Consider the following 21,360-nt stretch of genomic DNA (forward strand, 5'->3'; position numbering starts at 1 on the left):
GAGATGAAAGTATGCATATTACATAATAATTATATAAAAATCAGAATACAGAAGAAGGACAAGATAAAGAAATTGCGTCTTCAGACACAATGGGATTAGTTGAGAGACATGAGAGAAACTGGCAAATGTTTTAACCATGGAAATGTTTTAATGTTAATTCGAAATTCAACCTGACTTTCTGCTGACGTGCAAGAACACTGCCTGAATTTAGTCACTAACTTCAGTGAATGCTTTCTTGACAGTATAACAAATGAGAATTGGATCAAACACCTGTTTTCAGTAGAAGACGACACCCTGCCAGATGGCTTATTAGCAAAGATAACAGAACAGTTGATGAAACTGTCGTAAGATGGTTGAACTTGAACTCAGATTCAACAAAGCATGGGTTGAAAACTTTTGGCTGAATGGAAGAGTTTGGCCTGATATCGGATAATTTGATACCAAATAGTTTTTAACACTTGACATTATTAATAATCATCCGCACTTCTTGAATGACATTTTTTTCCTGCCATGCTATCCAATAAAACTAAGTCATTGTTCAACTGCAGAGCTGAACAGGACCCTTGGCCCTGTCTTACCGCTGTCCCTTAAGAGGTGAGGCAATTGTGTTCTGGAAAGCAAATACACCCCAGCTGGGTGTTGAGGCCATGGCACAAGGCAGGGGTCAGGAGAAGGTTGTTATGGATAGTTGTTTTCAGGAGAACTCCTTACAAAGTTCTGCTCCTGTGTGAACTCGTTGTCTCAAGAGGCAAGTTACTAGAAAATGACACAGCTGTACAAGTGACAAACTCTGAGGCTGCAGCTTTAATATTTATCCATAAATGTTCAGGAATTTTTTAAAATATTATTTTGACTCATGTATTTGAAAAATGATCACTTGATTCAAGTGTTTTTCCTTGTATATGCTGGACCTTGGCGGGTTCACAATGCAAGCCTTGACAGTTTCTTTTATTTCCTTTTATTGAAGTTATCTTATAAAAATGGAACCACTAATATATTCCTTGTCCTGATTTATTACAAAATTTGAAAGTATGGCTGTCTTGAAGTCTGCAGTCTTTAAAATGGCTTTTACAGCTCTTATACTACACTGAGACAGTGAGAAACTACGATGTTATTTTTACCACGTGTTTGAATACTTTGTTACTGATAAATCAGAAATCACTTTATTATCAATAACAACAAGAAAGTAATCCTTTCTTGAGTTAGCTTTTCCTTTGATGTTTTGTTTTCATTGTTTTTTATACAGAATGAACCCACTACAGGATAACAAATGGATCAGCTTCAGGTATTCTGCTACAGTCTTCACTGTTTCTTTTGTTGCTGGCTTACAGCTGAGTTGGTACTATTTGGAAAAGATTTGAATATTCAAAGATCTCTTAAATTACTTCTTTATCTACATTATACAGCTAAATCACCTCCACGTCAGTTTTGGACAGAATTTTTAAAATTACCCTGTAGCGTAGCTGACATTTTATTGTTCTATGTAAGTTGATTGACAATTAATGATATTCTACTGCATTTTCCTGGCTTTCTGCTGAAACTTTATTCCCTCAGCCTCTGGGCTAGGGAAAAGAGAATCATGACTTGTAGAGGTAGACTGTTCAGCTTTCCTAGCTGACTTCTTTTATGGAAACCGCATTATGAACAATTTCTGGGAAAAAGACTGATTTTACCATTCAATACTACTAATACACACACAGACTATTCCCTTTCCAAAACAAATTTTTCATTTATGAACCTAGGAAGATACCCTCTGAGAGAGAAAATACATTTGGGTTCTAGAATTCTGAGCAGATAAATAGCCTAATGGATGAATTTATTTCACAAAAGGATCTGAAAATCAATATGGCAATTTTAGATCATAACTAGATAAAGAATTACTGAAGGAAATGGTAAAGATGGCTTATATTGTTCTGGTTCCTAGCTAAGGATATAAGGCAGGCAAAATATGTTCAGCCTCCTTAATTTTAAATACTCTTTCAGAATCTTGTGATAAAAATCCATCCATGGAAAAGAATCTGTATTAAAAATGCTTCTCATAACATGATAATATGTAACAAGCAAAAAAATTTGAAATTGTTTTCCTTATCTTGCAGAAATATGCAGGCAAACAGAATCAGATGAGAGAAAAATGAATACATAGTAGCCACACCCCAAATTTTCGAATAGTGTTCAAAGTATCCTGGTTTCAAGATAACATGAAATTAACACTGAATGCTTTGAGATCCTTCAGTGAGAGGTGCTGTAAACACACAAAGCATTTATTATTTTTATATTTTAAAAAGTTGATTATTATAACTTTTATTCCAAAGTTAAGTGGCAAGTAACGTTATGTACACTTCACCTTGTATCATGATTTTGATTTCATTATTCTGAAAAGGATAATCTTAATTTGTTCTTTTTAAGGTACTGTTTCTGAAACTTCAATCTGGAATTCTTACAGTCTACAAATGGAGCACACATTTTTGTACCTGGTAAATATACATAGATAATTTCCTTGAGATATATATATAATATGAATGTGCAGCTAAAGTGCAAGATTTTTTTCCCCCAGCACTTACATAATGTTATAATAAGAGAAATTTTGTTTTAGGAAATCTGTGGTAACTATCAGAGTTAAAAGTGCAGGAAGGTGATTTTCGCTGAGATAATACTTTTGCAAATGCATCCATTAAGGCACTTATTTATTGAAACTGATTGACTTATTGGTGTCTTTTCTCCCTATAAAAATCAATCACCTTGAATGAACATGTAAATTCAAATGCCTATCTTAAAATGTAAAAGGTCATTAACTGCAGTAAATGTAGCTTTTACAATTTCATGTAATATATATTTAGCAGCTAAAACAATTAGTTCAGGTCATAGAGCAGGACAAATTCATAGAAATGACAGGCACATATTTATGTATTGGTAATTGCTGTTATGTAGGACTGTTTCTTGACAGTTTCTTTCCGTTAGAAAAATCTCATCAGGATATACTCCTTAACACAAAGATAAAGACAGGTAAAAAGAAAGTGTTTGGATTTTTTTATTCATGAAAGTGTTGCAAAACAATGTAGAAAAACTTTCATAGATTTTGTAACTGAATGCCTTCTTGTGTGGGCAGTTCTTAGTTTGCACAATATACTGATCAACTTAGGCCATGCAATTTGGCTTTTAAGAAAGAAAGTATTTGGGGGATTGCTTAGTCACCAGTTAACTTTCTTGCTGAATGTGTTATTTGGTTTCATCCAGACTTTATGCTTAGCAAAAGTCCATTTAATTTTTTAAGTAAAATTCCACCTTGCACTGAGTGCCAGCACTGTAATGGTGAAAAGGCCCTTTACTGAGCTTTTGCACAGAAATTTCAGCAAGACTGCATTTCTATAAATCATAGCAAAATCTGGCTCCCAAGCATGATTTCAATATATGAAGCTATTCTGGCATTTCTACTTGGGAACAGTTTCCAGTAAATGTGCTTGAAGAAATAGGTTAAAAGTAAAATTTCAAAGAGCATGGAGTCAGATTTTATAGTATGTCGAAGGACAGATACTCCATGCTTAGTTCAGCATAAGTACTTTCCACCTGATCCAGAGCAGCTTTTACAGTGTCCTGCTAAATGAAGCCAAAGAGGGAACCAGATGCTCTGCTTTATACGGTTTGAGTAGTCAGGGAAATCATTAAGGTTTGCTGATCCACTGCCACTTTTCTTCATAGCCTAGCAGCTGCTCTAAAAAGTACAACTGAGCTTTTGTCTAAAAATATTTCGGGCTGTTTTGATCTACTCAACACCATAACTCCTGGAAAAACAGAAATAATTGTTCATATTTACATTTTTAAAAATTAAATTGTTCCTTCCTCTGAGAACATTTCTTTAAATTTCTTAATGGCCTATTTTTGGACTTGTCTTAAATTTTGCATCTCAAGTGCAATCTTCCACTAATCAGTTCTAGTAACATTTCAGTATTCATCACACAGTGATCTACATAACCGTTTCTGGCAAGTTACTACATTCAGTTTTAGTCACTATTCAAATATTTAATGTTAATCAGTGTTATTGTACTTGGTGTATCAGTAACCTTTTTTAAAGTTGATTCAGTGTTCACTGTAGATCTTATTTCTAATAAAATTTTCATAATATTAAATCTAGTATTTTTTCAGCTAAAGCTGATGTGCGTTCATTCAGCCTTTAATTTTCAAAACTTAGGCGTTTGTTTTCTCATACAGCTGATGACTAGTCCTCAATGGAGTAAAAATCGCTTGCTTGCGAATAAAGAAAATTACTTGGAAGACAAAAGGATATATTTAGATTGCAGGCTGTAGAGCAGTCTGAGAATACACACAGTAGCTTTAAGTAACGGTTTGGGAGCTAAAATGAGTCCATCAGCAACACGGCCCTTTACCTGAGTTAATTTAAACAGCAGAGCTGGGACTGCTTCAGCTCAGTCACCACAGGGAGGACTTTCCTGAGACATTCAGATACTTGGTGTGTCTGCAACACGACAGATCTATCATAGAGATGTCAGAACTAGTAGTGAAATAAAAATTAGGAGTTCTTAGTGTTTCTAAGGCACAATGTGTTATATCCACTGCTTGAAATCAAGAGTAAAACTATGGTTATAAACTTAGCTTTATTTAGGGCAATTTAATGAAGATTCCTACCTTGTTCCTAATCAAGAAGCCCATGAATTTCCTATTTGAGAATGAACCCATTTTAAATATTAGTGGAAAAATACAATGGAGAGGGTAATTTTAAAAAGATACAAGGTTTTGGAGGGGGTTTTTTACTGCTGTTTTCCCCCATATTTTGTTATTTTAACAAATGAGAATGCTTTGACAGCAGTTTTCAGCATTGTTTTCTGTTGAGAAAAATATTGATGCACTGAGACCAAATGTGATGTGCATTCATATTTCATGACTGACATTGTACCTAACAAACTATGTAAACAAGCTGCCACTGTTTTTTCATGTTTTGTTTTCTCATGTTTTACTGATTTTACCAACAGTATAAGCTGTTGGAATAGTTTGTAACCTCACGTCTTCTTTAGATGAAATACTGGATTATTACACAATTCAACATTACAGAAACTCCATGCCTGGTGATATTTGTGTTATTAATGACAGAACAGAACCAATGACAAGGTAGATGGTTAATTCATTAAGAACAAATGTCAACTGAATTTCATTGTAAGTTTCCAGGTTTTTGCCTGTGTTCTGGTCTCAAAAGGCACTGTAAACAAGGATGGCTATAATCTCACTTTGTAAATAACAGTAAAAAATATTGTCTAGTTTGATTCTGATGTAGAGGTAAGCAACTTGATGCTATGGATGAACAAAATTGTGGGTTCCAATGTGTTTAGCGAGTGTTCAAAAAGAATCTATTGATAAACACAATTCAATGCAATTGTTTCAGCTCAATAATATTAGAAGCAGGACTTCATGGTTTTTTCCTTTGGAAGTTCTGCATCTATTACTCTCACCATAGTCTTTTTGCATATTTTTTGTCAGTATTACTCTGCTATTCCAAATCTTTTCAAGGTACAAACATTTAGTAGTCAAGCCAGTCCTCCCCTAACAGAAATGGAAAAAATCCCAAATGAATACAATCAATCATTAATTTGATTACTGTGGTTTCATTCAGGTTCCATATTTGAAGACAGCCATTTTATCAGCTCAGATACCAAACTGTGGTAGACTTGTTTGGTCAGTACAGATTTGTTAATCTATTGTATTGACAGTCAAAATGAAGAAAGTAATAAATCTGCATTTTTTTAGTGAGGTAAATACAGTTGAGCTATTATTGATGTTTCCTTAAGAATCAGTCTTGTTGATGTGCTTCATTGCAAGAGTTCCTTTTCGTTTTTCTTTTGGAAGCATAATAAATACAGAGAAGATACATTCCTTTATCTTCTACAGTAGAAAATTATCAACCAGTACATGCAAGTCTGATAAAAACTTAGAGTCTCTCTTCTTAGAGAAACACAGAGTGAGGATCGAGAATATAGAAGGAAGAAGACATACACTATGATACATATAGGTAACATAATCCATAAAACATAATACCAACAAAATTAGAGATACTTAATTGGTATTTTTGATATAGAAAAAAACCCTTTGTGGTCAAAAAGTGTCAGGTAAACTCTAGTAGGCACAAATCCCTGTTGTAGGAGCTTACAGGTTTACATTTGGGACTGCTGCCCCACCCTCAGAGGAAGGCTAGGCTCGTTTGCTCCATGATGGACAGGAACAAGTTGGCAGATGGCTCTTAGAGGGCCATTGTTAGAGGGTATAGAGGATTAGGGCCCGGGCAACCTGCTGGAGGAGGAAAGAATCTGGAAGGGCACCAATATGTGCACCAATGTCAATACCAGTTGCAGTTACAGCAGGTTTTTAAACAGTTGTTTTAATTACAAATCATTTCAGGATATATGTTTGGTGCCCTTTCTAATTACTCAGCATGAGGTACAAGAAAACATTGTGTCAAAGGTCAAGCTAAAGAGACTCAAGAGCATGAAAATACTGTGATTAGCATGAAAACAAAGCAGAACGAAGAAACAGAAGCAGGCAGCATACAGCTTAATTTCTAGACCAAAAAAATCCTGTACAGGCATGGAAGCGAGGTCTGTATTGAGAGCTGCCTAAGGGAATAAAGATGGAAAAAGAAGAAGGCAAAGCTTTTGGTACTATCTTACTAGGGAAAAAAAAAAAAAAAAAAAAAAAAAGGAAGTGATACCACCTCCAGGAATAATGCCTGAAGCCCTGGCACACTCATGCATGTCTGATGAATACTAACACCTGTGAAAGACTGTGACACTAAGGAAAGAAAAGCCAGAAGTAGAAGAAGAAATAGATTTGTTACAAAATACACTTAAGCAGGCTGAAGGAATCCAGAAGGCAAACCAGAGACAGATCAAAGAAAGTGAACTATGCACTGTATTACACAGCAAATAAGTCAGAGGGAATAATGGCCATTCTTTTGGACTATTCCAATGAGCTTGTGATAACTGAGTATGCCCTGACTCAGCGCTGTCTCTGCCTTGAGATGGAACGGCAGCAATATGACCTGAACACCAACAACTGAAGAGTAACAGTAACACCCTGCAGTGTGACTGTAGTTGATTCAAACATTGCTCACACATTGCAGCAGACAGCATGTGACACAAGACTGACGAGTCTGTAGCTATGCTTTTACATCAAGAGCCAGCTAAACCTTCCTGTAGATCGAACCAACTACATACAACCCATGAGAAATAGCGGCAATACTGACGGGACAAGTGTGCTTTAATTATTCTGATAATTGGTGAAACGTAGTATTTTAAATGTCTCATCCACTACAAATGATCTTTCATGTAAGGAAAATTTGCTACAGTTCTTAATTGCTCAGGAGAAGTAGTAGATGTCTGCTTGGACAGTCTGTACGTGATAATGTATGTTTACATCATTCCAATGCTACATGACAGAAAATTTTTAATTTTTTTTTCCATTACCTTTTTTCTTATGTAGCAAATCATAGGCAGTGACCTTAAAAGAATGTTACTGAAACTACAAAGTCTAGTATTCCAGAGAATGACAAAATTAAGGTCACCTGTGACACAAATTACAGAACATTCAGGAGTTAAGTGAATAGAATGCTTTGAAGTTTTATTCACAGTAAAGATGATGGTTACGTCTCACGTCAGGAATGTTTCTTGGTAAGCTGAAGTTACATCTTTGTAACATTTGACCTAAGTTTTCGTTCAGTACAACATCACAACTTATCCCTGGTTCAAAGATGCATCATCAGCACACAGCTGATGATGTTATTTCTACCAGAAAAGCTGCTGACCAAGATGCATGATATAAAGGATGAATATCTGCAATAAATGCAAAGAGCAAAGAAGCTTACCAGAAAGAATTTCAGTCAAAGGTTGAGACCTTCTGTCCCATGTTACCTGACCAACTCCACATGGGAGCTGAAAGGTAATGAGGAGCTAACCAAGTCAAAGTACATGAGATCAACTCACCAGTTTATAAAACTGCTTTGAGTACACACTGTGAAAGACAGCTGCCTATCCTTTAGAATTACTCACACACCTTAAACACATCCGAGAATGATCAGAGCCCAAAGTGGAGGCATTTGAAAGGGCAAGGAAAAAGCTTAAGCTTGGCCCTAATCTTAAATACATTTAGTTTTCTGGAGCAAGATAGACAGTGCAGTTTACAAACAGGCACCAAGTGACACAGACGCCTGTTATGTTTCTCAGTAGGTTCATAAAAGGCTCACACAGGAGATGTGTTCAGACACAACAGAGGCTGGTGGCTATAGTCTTCGAAAGTGATTAAGTTCATTAGCTTTAGGCACAAAAAGAAAAGGCAATCTAATTACAAGTGATGATTTTTATCGAGGAAACCAGTGATGCTTTCAAACAGCAAACATGATGTTATTGAAATTCCAACATCAATACGAAGAAATATGCTCTTGTCTGAGAAAGTCATTACTGATGACAAGTACACAGAGTAGGGAACAGCTTCCATGGTTTGGGGCAGATTCTGAATCTTCACTAATGGAAGACATCAGGCAATTGAAGTAAGGTGGCAACAAGATGAGTTGGTGGGAGTAAAAGGATCATACAAAGAGGTTCAACAGATTGAAATAGAAACCTGAAGATTCATCGGCTGAGGGATGTATGTACCAAAGGCAAGGCTACAGCAAGGCATCTTGAAAAAAGATCTACTTCCAGATCCCCCTCTCCTCCCCACCAAAGACGGCCCCTCTCCCCAGTACTCTGCTTTGCTCCGAGACAGCTCTGCCGTGCAGCCACCAAAGCCTGAGGCCACCCTCATCCCACACCTCAGCATGCCCTGCCCTTGTGGTGACAAGGCCCAGTGATTTCAGCACGTTTTTGTGAAGCAGCTGGAACGGCTGTTGTTACACCCTCAGGGGCCTGCCAAACCGATGGTGAGATGCGAGGTCACCATCATGGTGTTTTCTAATGCCAACCGGGCCCATCTGAGGGATGGACAAGGGCTGGGCAGGGCTGCATTGCACCTCACCACAGAGACACAACCAACAGGAATGCTCAGGGCAGTAGTGAGGTCTGCTGATGTTACTGCCTCAGCTCTTTAAAATCGAATGTAAAGCAGGCTCTCCAGGGGCTGGCAAGCTCGAGAGAGCACTGATAGGGGGCGAGGTGCCCGGCGCGGCTCAGCTCGGCAGCACCGCTCCCCTCGGCGCCGAGAAGCTTCTCGGAGGCGCGAACGCTGGGCGCGGGAAGCGCGCGGGGGCGGTGCCGGGCATGCGCAGCGGCCACGCCCCCCTTCCGGCAGCTGCGGCGGCCGCGGCCCCGCGGAGGAGGCGGGGTAAGATGGCGGCCGCCGTGCCCGCCGTCCGCTGGCTCCGCGCCGCCGCCCTGCTCCTGGGGTGCTGCGGCGCAGCGCTCGCTAGCGGCATCCAGGTACGAAAGCTGGTGGGAGCGGCGGCGGGGAGAGAGGGCGGGCGGCGCTGAACCGCGCCGCAGGCTCTGTGCTGCTGGTTCCCCTCATCTCCCCTCCGCAGGCAAAGCCCGTTCCGCCGCCGCTCTCGGGGCCGCGCCGGTGGGGCTGCCCCGAGGCACTTGCGGTGCCCGGGGAGGAGCCGCGTTGGCTTCGGCGGGCGCGGCCCGCGAGCGGCTGTCCCGGGCGGGCAAGCGGCCGGTGCCCGGCGCCGCGCTGCCTCCCCCGGGCGGTGCCTGCCCTGCCCCGGCCCCGGCTCGCTGCGCGCTGCCCCGCGGGCGCCGGGCGCGGGCCGCGGGTCCCCCGCGCGGGCCCTGGGGCGGCACGTGCCCGCGGCGCGGCCGGCAGGCTGCCCTGCTGACACCGCCTCGAGTTGGAAAAAGCCCAGGCTCTCAGGGCGATTGCGGGTGTCTGAAACTCGGCTCCTCTGCTGCGCAGTGCGGCTGTCAGTAGCCGGTGCTCTGTGTGCCTGCGCCGGACGCTTGGTGGCCGGGCACTGTGCGCACGGGCAGCCGCCGGTGCAAGGCCGGGGCGGTGCTGGGCGCTCGCCCGCGCTCCCGGGGCGTCGCTGCCCTGAGCTGCTCGCAGCTGTGAGGCGTGCAGGAGGAGGAGGAGGAGCTCGCGATGTTTTTTTAGGCGGGATAATTTAATATTTAAGTAATTACGCTTTTTTGCACGGTACCCACACTGCATCTGGAGTGTTTTTTGCCTTTGTATTCTGCTTTATTAACAAATGTTTATACTTGAAATAAACTACAAATAGGACAAAAAATAGCCAATATAAATATTTGTAGGGTCTTTGGATTACTGATTAAACTGCAAATTGTTACTTGAAGTACACCATGCTTTACATATATTTTAAGAAACACTTTTTCTGTTACTCTTTTTTGCGTAAGACCACAAGCATCGTCTGCCCAGTGCCCCTCAGAGTTAAGAGAGTCTGATTAAGAATCAGTAAGCCTGAATTCTTGTGCTGTGACAGACTTGTTGCTTTACTTCTGGGAAGTCTTACCCTCTTTCTGTGTCCTGATTTATGCTATCTGTTAAAGACAAAGGGCCCGCTCCTTTGCAAAGCACAGTGGGGACTATGAAGAACACATTATAGAGAAGGTTATTATAGTTATGGCTCCTGGTTTTTGAAGGTGAATGTACTCAGATTTAAAATGGGTTAAAATTGCAGGTTCACTTACCTGCTCTTGAAAAGATGAGAGGAACAATGAAAATAGAAAGTAATCCAAGCCCCTTTTCTTATTAAGGAGGAAACTGTAGGTTGATAAATCACTTTATCTTGTTCCTTGAGTGTACTTTGAAATAGGCAGGTGTGGGCTTTTTGTTTTTTGTTTTGACAAAGGTGCAAGTGACTAATAGTTTTTTCCACTTGGTTATTTAGCAAGTTTCAGGGAAAGATCTGGAGCCGTTAACTTTGCATGAAATGTGCAAAACAGAATAAGAAAAACTACCTCTTGAAGCTTTTGTAAGGTTTATTCAGTGTTAAGGTGTGGTAAACATATACATTGAATACTGATTTGTGCAAACAACAAAAAGTACAAGCGGTCATTTCTTTCTTATTGCTGAAAAACATATAATATTGTCTCCATCTTTCAGGATCAAGCAGAACAATTCTTCAGAAGCGGGCATACAAATAACTGGGCAGTTTTGGTAAGCATGGTCCAGGTTGTTCTCTTCCAATAAAGTCGACAATTTTTCATCAAGAGCCATAATTGCAACAGTCACTGAGAATTCTGTTAATTTGAAAGAAGTGGAAAGATAAAGACTTGGAAATAAATATATTTGAAATGGTGCCTCCAGACCTATTACACTATAATAAAATCATCTTTTCAGTATGACTGCATTTCAGGCACTCAAAACATCTAGCTGCATGACAGGATTCATAAAACAAAAGTTCTGATGGCATTAAAACAATTAAATTACCATACTGCATATTGAACAAAAGTGTAGTTCTGATACCAGAGAAGTGTATTTCTTTGACCAGACAGGTACATTTTATTTCTGATTTTTGTTCTTACTCAATCGGTTAACTGGTGATTACAGGCTTAGAATAGAATAAATTTAGGCAACATAATGTTTCTATCAGCTGTTCTTATTTTTTTTTTCTCTGCCACGAATCTTTTATTACCTTTGAATCATCCTGCACAATTGGTTCTTAATCACAATTCAGGTCTTGATGAATAATTTGTCTCAGAACACTATTGTAAGTGCTCAGCAGCTGTTTGTTTTACACCTACAAAAATTGAGCAACATAAAAGGAAAGATAATAGTAATTAGTTGAATTAGGAGGAATAAATTCTGTATTCTACAGTGTGGAAACTTGAAACTATTAAAATACCAAGTACTACTTCAATGCTATTAACAAAAAGGTGCTTTTATTAGTACCCATAAAACACACCAAGAAGATGGAAAAGTAGGTCCAGGGACCTGTATTTTCTGTCCTCAACAGATTCTTTGCTGGTTATATTTTTTCAGTAGTTCATGATTAATCATTTTAACAATTGCTGCTAATTTTTAATGCCAGTAAAATAAGGAGCATTTTTCTGCTATTAGGCACCTCAAGCCTGGGATCGTACTGCAATCCCACCTCATACAGTACTTTGAATTAATACACTGCAGTATGAATAGCTATATTTAGAGCATAGATGCATTTTTCCACCGTGCGGTAAGGGAGGTAATGGAGGAAAGGGGCAGATGATAATACTTTGAAATGTCACAGCTAGATTGTCCACGGTTCGTTTTCAGAGCTTTAAATCTTGCTGAAGAGTGAATGTTCTCATGGAGTGATTCCCGTGGGCTTTTTTGGAATTCCTAACTGATGGAATGATCAAGACTCAAGGGGATCATTTCAGGATGAATTTTTGTTATTGCTTAATCTACTACTAATTTCTTTTTATGAAAAGGCTAGAGAGAAAGACGTTACATAGCGTAACTTAAAGATGTTTCTATTTTCATTAGAGCTGTACGTTTAAAGCTGAACAAGTAAAAAAACTCTCAAATGCTTGTTCTGGCTTCTCTACTTTTGTGGTTTTAAAGTAACTTCTAAAATGCTTCTTCCTTTGTTTGAAAGACACGTAAAAGCAAAGGAAATTTGTCTCCAAAGGAGAATTGCTGTCCTTGGTGTGGAACAAACAAAACAGCAAACTGAAATTGAACTCAGGACAATGATAAGATGCTGCAGTAAGGAGCTACAGCACATTGCCTCTGAAGGTTTTTGAAATCTCATTGGTTTGAGGCTTTTGAGGATGGATGAAATAGTATCTGACGTAGGCAATACTTTTAAGTACAAGAGTGGCTGATTCCCCAGCCCTTCACCTGTTAGAACAGCAGAACCTGAACTCCTTTGAGATTTTTGAGAATTTGCATTCAGGTTTTGGTTAGAGCTCACTTAGCTGCTTTATTGTATTTGACTCCTCAAATGCAAATGTCCTCAGTGTATTTTCCCATGTGTGTGACTTCTGCATGAATTCGCTTATGCCGTTGTGCAAGGATGCTCCCAGAATGGGTTTGCTATTGTGAGAACTCTTTGATTTTTCCTCCATTTGATGTGGGGAAAGCAAATGAAAAAAATTATATTATCCACTTACTATTGCTGAATTATTCCCTGAAGTGCCGCTTTCTGTAGTTAGTTGGGGTTTATGATAATTTTTTCATGAGTCACAATATTAAGATTTTTTTTAAAAACTTTATTTCATTTATATTTGTTGCTTTGGTGCAACAAAGATTTATATAGCTTATGTCATGTTTCTTGGTGTTGCTATGTTCTTTCTGATTTGTTACTAGTTTGTTGATATTCCTTTAATCACGGTCTTCTGATGCAATGTGCCAGGCCAATTTGTATCTTTTACTCTATTTAATATGCTTTTTTTTTCCCCCCCAAGGTGTGTACATCTCGATTCTGGTTTAATTACCGTCATGTGGCAAATACGCTTTCAGTATACAGAAGTGTCAAGAGACTGGGCATTCCTGATAGGTGAGGGAATACTGGTGAAAACAGTTCCTTGGAGATGTGCTATTGAAGTGTTCTTGCTGTTTGAAGCAATATAAAAATAAATTTCTCTTCTCAGTTTAACTGGGTAAAAGTAAAAAGGAAGGATGTTATCACATCAGTATGTTGAAAAGTGCAGCAATAGTGTTGAAAAGGAAAAGCAACAAGTTAGATGATAAAACTTCCAGTTGGAATAGGCTAATTAGAATCAAAACATGAGGCGCTATCTGCCCACTAACATGTACCATTAAGTAAATCAGTGAAAGCATAATGTGAAAATTGTTGAATGTATTCAGCAATGACTATACTACTCTGAGATATGGCTTCTGCTGTACTTTAATTTCCTCTCAGTGTGGAGATGTTAGTGACTAACTGCAGTAAAATGTAAGACTTCCACATCTGCAACTACATGGACGGTCTCTAAAGGCCCTGAACAAAGCAGCTCCTACACATTGAGAGTAGCCTTGAAAAATCCGTTTTGCCTGATGTTCTTTGAGAAATCAGAAGCTTTGTCCATACAAATTGTGCTTCTCTAGCAACAGCGCAAAATAGTTGTTATGTTTTAACTATGGTTAAAATAGTATCCCTTCTTTGGCAACAGGATTAGGAAGGTGATTAAACTGTTCGGCAGTGTCTTTTGGTTACGGTCTTCCTGGAAGCTGTAGGGGTATTGGCACAGTTCCATCCAGCAGTTGGATGCATTGGAGTGCAACTTACTTGTAACAACTGTGGAGGTGAATTTCAGGCACCAAGATCCATTGAACAGTAGGCTATATGTATCCATAGCCTTCTATGGGAATCCTGGTGGTCCTGCTTTTTAATGTTAGTTTCTCCAGCATGTCTGGTTAAAGAAACATGGCCCGCTTCATCATTGCCAAGCGCATGTTCTGCCCAATTAAATTTGTATGGCAATTTTTTGTCCAAGTCCAGAACCATAGTATCGAGTCCCCAATCAGCTTCCACTCAACTGTGAATGGAAAGGCAGTATAATCCTGTTCCCTATGTTTATTTTTAAAAAGAAGAGAGAGAGTGATTTCTTGGTTGTTTAAAGGGGGTGTTGAAACCCAATTTTTGGAAGCGTGTGAGGGGCTATAAATCTAAGGGAATGTACTGCTTAAGCACTGTGGGGCTGAAAGCTGCAGAAATATGGCAGGGTTTTTGCACATCTCATTCAGAAGCATCTGTCTTGTCTCCTGTATGGCCTTTGAAGCATAGGCGCCCTAGGCACTACCTTAGAAATTCTTTCACTAGTTCTGCCCTTACCTGAGAACTTATATCTTCTCTGCATCCATCCGTCATCACTATTAAGGTCAAAATAGGTGACACTTTTAGAAATACTGCAAAAACTGCAGCATGGCTGGAGATTTCTGTTGTTCAGTAGCCTAATTCATTTCTTATCCATACCCAAGAGTTTGGAAATGAATCTCAAAAAGCCAGCAATGTTTTAGGCTGAGGTAAGGAGTAAGATGTTGGAGAAGACCTAGAGAGAGCACGTATTTTTTCCTGTTTGCAGCAATTTTTCTTGGATTTGAGTGTTTCTCCCTTATACAAACTTCCTCCTTTACCTGTTTTTCTTTCTTTGCTGTAAAACTTCATTCAAAATATTGATGACTTTAAAAAAAAAAATCCACCAAACCAACCCAAAAATCATATCTTAAAAATGAACAGAATCATTTAGGTTGGAAAGGACCTTTAAGGTAGAGTCCAACCATTGACCTCACACTGCCAAGTCCGCCTATGCCTAAGCGCCATTTCCACGTGTTTTTAAATACCTTTTTAAATAGCAGTACACAGTTTAATTTATAACTGTGTGCCTGGGACTCTGAGTTAGCAGCATTCTTTACAGGATATGGAGCTTTCCTTTTGTAGCATTGTTTGGAAGAACACAAAGATCACAGTCCAGGAGAAACTGTGTCTAAGACAGGGTTATCCAAGGAAAGAACTAACTTCACTTTGTTCCAGACGTCTCTGACACATTCTTCCTAGTGCTTACAGTCTCTAGTGACTACTTGTTATTCTATATTTTGACCCAAACCTGACCGTGGCAGGTGAAATATAGATCTTTGGCTGCATGCAAGTTGGAACAGCTTTATAATGTGCTGGCATTTTTTTCTTGGTACTAAGAAATGCTGGGTGTTGTGGTTTTTTTTTTTTTTGCTTGGTACTATGAAAAAGACAATGTCTGGTGTCAACCCACTTGTGTTCTTCATGAAAACTCCATTAACATGTATTCATACAGTAGTGTATCAGATGTGTAATGGTTTAAAAAATGTTCAGGAGCTCCTCAAGTTTAATTAAAAATGGTCATAATGTTTTTAATTTATCTGTCTGACAACGTGCAAACAGGCTGGAATTTCTTCTGTGGAGCTGCATGAAATGATTTAGTGCCCCATAAAAATCTCCAGGTGTTTTATGAAGAGGTCTGCCAGCCTATGTCCAGGCAAGCCTGTATGCTTAAGTCAACTACTTTCATGCTCATCTTTGGCCTCACTTAATCCTGTAGATAAATAACAGCTAGCTGCATTTCTGTGTGTGGTATCTTTGTAATAGTGAGGATGTACATAAGGAAATAGGGTATAACCAAGCAAAGTTTCACTTACAATTCCAGGAATTTTCTTAATGTTAGAAGCTATTGTTGTAATTGTGGGATGTGTTGTTTGGGATTCCGTTTGACTGTTATGTGAAAGTAGAATGGCTGAAATGTTTTTGTCTTACTTTTCATAGTCACATTGTCCTGATGCTGGCAGATGATATGGCATGTAATCCCAGAAATCCCAAACCAGCTACTGTGTTTAGTCATAAGAACATGGAGCTGAATGTCTATGGAGATGATGTGGAAGTGGATTACAGAAGCTACGAGGTGACTGGCACTTTAATGAAATTACCGTGTCTTTGTTTTTAGTGTTCATTTAAAGATCTATGCAACATCTGTGAAGTTGCGGTTTTGGGCTGGGCTTTTGTTATCAACTGATAGGTTTAAAACATACACCCTTTCTCTCCCTTGATACTTGGTTTTGTATTTGAAGTTTACTGTAACAAAAATATGTTGTGTGTTGGCTATTTTATATAATGGCATTTCCACGGTTAAAAGAATATATGGAACTCCTTGTATGTCTTAGGGATACACACATATTACTGAAATTTCTCTTCTTTGGACATGGCTGTTCAGTGTCTCATCTTCCAAACATTTAACACCATTGTGAAAAGTTTGGCATTTAAGTGAAATGTTTATTAGGAAGACCTACTTAAATTTCTAACCTTAAACGTATGCTTTTATCAAAACAAAACAAAAGCCATAACCTAATCATTACTGAAATTACTATATAGAAATCTGTATCACCTTTTCATTTTTGTGTAGTATTCCTTCAAAAAGACAGGGTCTTTACCGTTGATCTTAAATTGGGCATCAATTGCATGTTTTAATGGTGCTATATAATCATTAATAAAAGTTTATAGGAGCATATTTAAGTATATGGAAGATGTTTTATTTCTCTGAATCTTTGCATAAAGAAGTGAAGATACAACACTGAAATAGAGGAACATTCCTTTTATCACGTTTTTTCCTGAGTATGGATTTGTTGTTAATGTTTGAGCTGTGTACATGTGCATGAAGAGGAAGTGGTGTTTCAGAGGATGTTTTACAGTTACCATCCAGATGGGTCTTACCTGATTACTCAGACTTACGTAACCAAAATTGATCTTGTCTTTCCTTTCCTGAGTTGCAAAGGAAATTTAAACTTTTATTTTTCCATGGTAACACACACTAATGTTGGAGCATTTTGTGAGTACGTGAGCAGCTTTGTCAGAATAAAGCTATACACTGACAGGTTTTCAGATCAATGACAATGTGTTTAGAAATTGTAACGGTAGTAGACTTACTGGCTTTAATAAAGCAACAGGGTGATGTTAATGGAATAAAGTAAAAGGTACCATGTGATCGTGAACCTGCACTAAAACCTTAAGCAGAAAATGTCCGTTTGTGCAGTTTATACCTTGTAATATTACATCTGGTTAGATACACCACGTATTTTAGTGTTCCATTATTTAATGTATGTAACCCAGACTGTAGTTGTTAATCACTGTTTTTCTCTTTAGAAAACTACTTTATGTTTCTGTTCGTAGGTTACTGTTGAAAATTTCTTGCGTGTATTAACAGGAAGAATCCCACCAAGCACACCGCGATCTAAACGTCTTCTTTCTGATGACAGAAGCAATATTCTGATATATATGACGGGTAATTACAGGTTTCTGTGTACAATTTACTGATGTTTGTAGTTCAGTGGGGTGGGCCTGTTTGAAAGCATGATCCCATCAGGAGTCCAAACAAACAAAAAGATCAACAAAAGGAATTAATATTTTTTTTTTCAGCATGTCATACTAATTAAGAAAAAACCTGTAAGGCAGTACTTAGCAAGTATAGTTTCTGTTTTAAATTATGTACATGTACTGTTCTTACTGTACTAATATTTTGTTTTGCTGGAGTCTGTTTGGAGAAAGAGAATTGTGTTTGCAGTTTTTTAGCAAAATGGTCAACTGGGCTAAATATCTTTCTTTAATCTACATGCTTGCCTAACTTGTGATTTTTCTGTCAGGACATGGTGGAAATGGTTTCCTAAAATTTCAAGATTCTGAAGAAATAACAAATGTAGAACTTGCTGATGCCTTTGAACAAATGTGGCAGAAAAGAAGGTAAGAAAAAAAGCATTATTTTGAGATTAAATGCTGTATTTCTGAAGCGTACCTGAAGCCTTACTGGTAGGTCTTGCTTACCTTCAGCAGTGATACTGTCTGTTGTCCATAAAATTGTGTACAAGTTTGCATTCAGAAGTAAGAGGTTTAGTTTTTTTCAGCTTCCTGCAGTTACAGCTGCTCAAATATATTGCTTTGACTAAACTTGCATCTTACAATCAATCAGGGTGAACTCTTCTGTTCCTTAGGTTCCTAGCAGCTGTCCTGGTAACTAAAAAAACATGTATGTATATGTTGGTTAAAGAGAGATGGTTAAGTAGGCTGTTTTATTTCTTTCAGGTACAATGAATTGTTGTTTATTATTGATACTTGTCAAGGAGCATCCATGTATGAACGATTTTATTCACCTAATATAATGGCCTTGGCTAGCAGCCAAGTAGGAGAGGATTCTTTATCGGTAAGTAGATTTCTGTGATCCTGAAGACAGTTTTCAGAATGCCAGAGTTAAAAGCACAGGTTCTATTGACTTTTAGCTAAAAATTTCCCTTCTGATTGCTGAATGTGTAAGGTATTTAGTTACAAAGTATGGTTTTGACAAAACCTGTAAGTGTACTTTTCCGGCTTGTTTTTGCGCGCTGTCCCAAAGAACCAGGCTAATGATGGATTTCTGTGCTTGCTGGCCAAAATATACATTGCTTAGGATGGGAAGACTGCTTAGAGATATGTGTGGTGAATACTGAATCTAGGACTTCTTACACTTGATACACCAAAAAAAAAATACCCACTAGCTTTTACCTGCTGTAATTATATCCCAGCTGAATTACAGAAGGAGTGATAGGAGAGAGATCCTAGCCAGATCAAAACCAGCAGGTCAGGATTACTTGAACCTGTGCAGTGCTGTAAGATAAGCTGTCTCTCCCAGCCCTGTTTTTCAAGCCCTAAAAAGCCCAGGGCAGCCCACAAATCTGTACTGGAGTGGTAAGAAGGAGGAGTTCCTTCTGGCAAACATAATTACCAGGATATAGTCTAGAAAAATGAAGATACTGAATTATTCAGCTTGTCAACAGTATGTTTCTTCATGGCTGGTTATTTTCTTTGCATAGTTTGCCTAAGAACAAAACCCCATTATGCTTAAGTTTTGTAACATTCTATTCCCTTTCCTAAATACTGAGTTCTGTCCTGCAAATGCCCAATAACTGCTGTGTGTTGTTTTTAAGCATCAACCTGATCTTGGGATTGGAGTTCATCTTATGGACAGATACACATTCTATGTGCTAGAGTTCTTGGAAGAAATTCATCCAGCCAGTCAGACAAATATGAATGACCTAGTAAGTAGAATACTCAGCATTCATGAATATGCTAATGACTTAACAGTTTGAAAACTAATTTATTTTGTCTGTAGGGTTCTCCAAATGCTTTTTGTTCTCCTGCGGTTTCTTTTGGAAGCAGCTTTGGGGGGAAGGGTCTTTTTGCCATTATTAAATTTGTCATAGTGTAACGCTTCAAGGATTGTCCTCAGTATGAAAGTGGTTTGCTGGCTACAGAAAAAATTAATCAAAATTAGCCAGATTTTTTTTTAATTCATTGAAAAATGGATAAAGTATTCATTGAACGTTGCATTTCAATAGAATGAAATATTTGTATGTGAAAAATTATAGGAAGTTTCTAAAATCAGCTTCATGGGTAACAGCCGCTTTGCAGATATGGAAAGGCAGCTATTGATACTGTGTTGCAAAGGTGATTAAACAGTTAAAATTCTAGCCATGCACTCGCAAATGCCTGCAGAGAGTAATTTCTCTGTATATCTGCATAGATTGCAGAGCAAGATATGTCCGAATCCATCAGTGTTTGGTGTTAATTATATCTTAGGTAAATATTAATTGTAGCTTTCAGGTATGAGACAGGAGAAAAAAACCCACAAACCAACCATATAACCTATGACAAAATTTATGAAAATGCCTCTGTAACTGTTAGATGTATACACTGGTGACATGACATTAAAAATATCCATATTTTATTTACTCTATTAACCCTTTATACCTGTCCCAGTACTAGTTTCATTGTAGTAATACATTATGCTTTGGTGCCTTGTAACTGTAAATCCTGACATGCTGTGTCAGTGGTCTAAGAGCCACCACTTACAAAACACATTGTCTGATTCATTTCTGTAAAAGGAGCAGCTGCTCAAAAGTTTTATGCCACCCTCTGTCTACAGAGGATGGTGTTAGCCTGGCTGCTAGATGTGTTGTAGCATTCTCTCTTAACAGCCCACACTTGACAGATTTTATGTTGATACAGAATTGATTCAGTGACTAAGATTCAAGATTCTTCTGCTACCATGAGAATGAAATTCTGTCCTTTAATACCTTCTGATCATGGGATACAGATAACTTTAAAACAGCACTAAAGAGCTCTATTCTGTACATCAGAAAATGAATACATGTTTAAAAAGAAGTAATAAAAAATAAACAGTAGTTTCTACTGTATAAGACACCATCTGGGAAGTGGTATAACTGGTCTAGCCAGCTAGATCCTAATCCAATTGTTGTGGAAAGTGTAGAAAACTTGTTAGCTGGCTAGGTGCTTTACCTTTTGAGCTCTTTGGAGAAGGTATCTAAACACTCCTTTGCGTTTTTTTTTTTGGTTTTTTTTTGTTTTTTTTTTGCTTATGTGCCAAATACTCAGGAGGATCCGTGGGAAGTTCTCATACTGGTAAATTCCTTACATCATATAAGTCATTTTGTTGTGGATCCATCTGCTCATTGTTGCTCTGGGAAGGGAATGGACTCAAATATATCATGATTTGTGATGATCACGTACTGACTCATAATATGCACATACTTCAGCAAATGTGACCACTTGATCTTGAGTTGGTGCTTTTCAGGGCTTCATCTAAGAGTTCCAAAATGATGTATGGTTAGTCCGTGGTAAGGTTATAAGTCCATTTATTTGCCAACAGCTACAGGGGATACTTTGGCACTGGAAAGGCACTGTTTTGTGCTGGTTTAAGAACAAAGACCTACTGCTTGTCCAAGTCCAATATTTGTAAAATGAATGCTTTCCAAACTCAAGATAACATATTAAGTGGCTCACTAACTAGCTTTAAAATTATTAGGTAATCTTTGGGTTTCTTTTTTAATTTATCTTCTGATGCGTCAGATGTCTGCTCTTTTGGAAGTACTCTGTATTTGTTACACTGCTTCTATCCCATCACCTCTGTACTT

The 21,360-nt window shown here is 38.4% G+C and overlaps 1 protein-coding gene across 2 annotated transcripts in view; it reads left to right on the plus strand.

Moving 5' to 3' along the window:
* The first annotated feature begins 9,279 nt into the window (after positions 1-9,279).
* PIGK (phosphatidylinositol glycan anchor biosynthesis class K) overlaps positions 9,280-21,360 on the plus strand; it is a 68,293-nt gene continuing 56,212 nt past the window's right edge. The window contains exons 1-9 of one of the 2 annotated variants that reach the window (XM_040610842.1): positions 9,280-9,413; positions 11,056-11,109; positions 13,341-13,432; positions 16,172-16,307; positions 17,570-17,681; positions 18,040-18,136; positions 18,476-18,593; positions 19,354-19,464; positions 20,822-20,848. In XM_040610842.1, coding sequence (XP_040466776.1) covers positions 9,324-9,413; positions 11,056-11,109; positions 13,341-13,432; positions 16,172-16,307; positions 17,570-17,681; positions 18,040-18,136; positions 18,476-18,593; positions 19,354-19,464; positions 20,822-20,848 — 837 coding nt within the window. In that variant the 5' untranslated portion in view covers positions 9,280-9,323. The remainder of the gene's footprint in view (positions 9,414-11,055; positions 11,110-13,340; positions 13,433-16,171; positions 16,308-17,569; positions 17,682-18,039; positions 18,137-18,475; positions 18,594-19,353; positions 19,465-20,821; positions 20,849-21,360) is intronic. The other variant, XM_040610843.1, reaches the window with a different exon arrangement.

This window comes from Falco naumanni, chromosome 11 (genome assembly GCF_017639655.2).
Source record: "Falco naumanni isolate bFalNau1 chromosome 11, bFalNau1.pat, whole genome shotgun sequence".
Taxonomy (NCBI): domain Eukaryota; kingdom Metazoa; phylum Chordata; class Aves; order Falconiformes; family Falconidae; genus Falco; species Falco naumanni.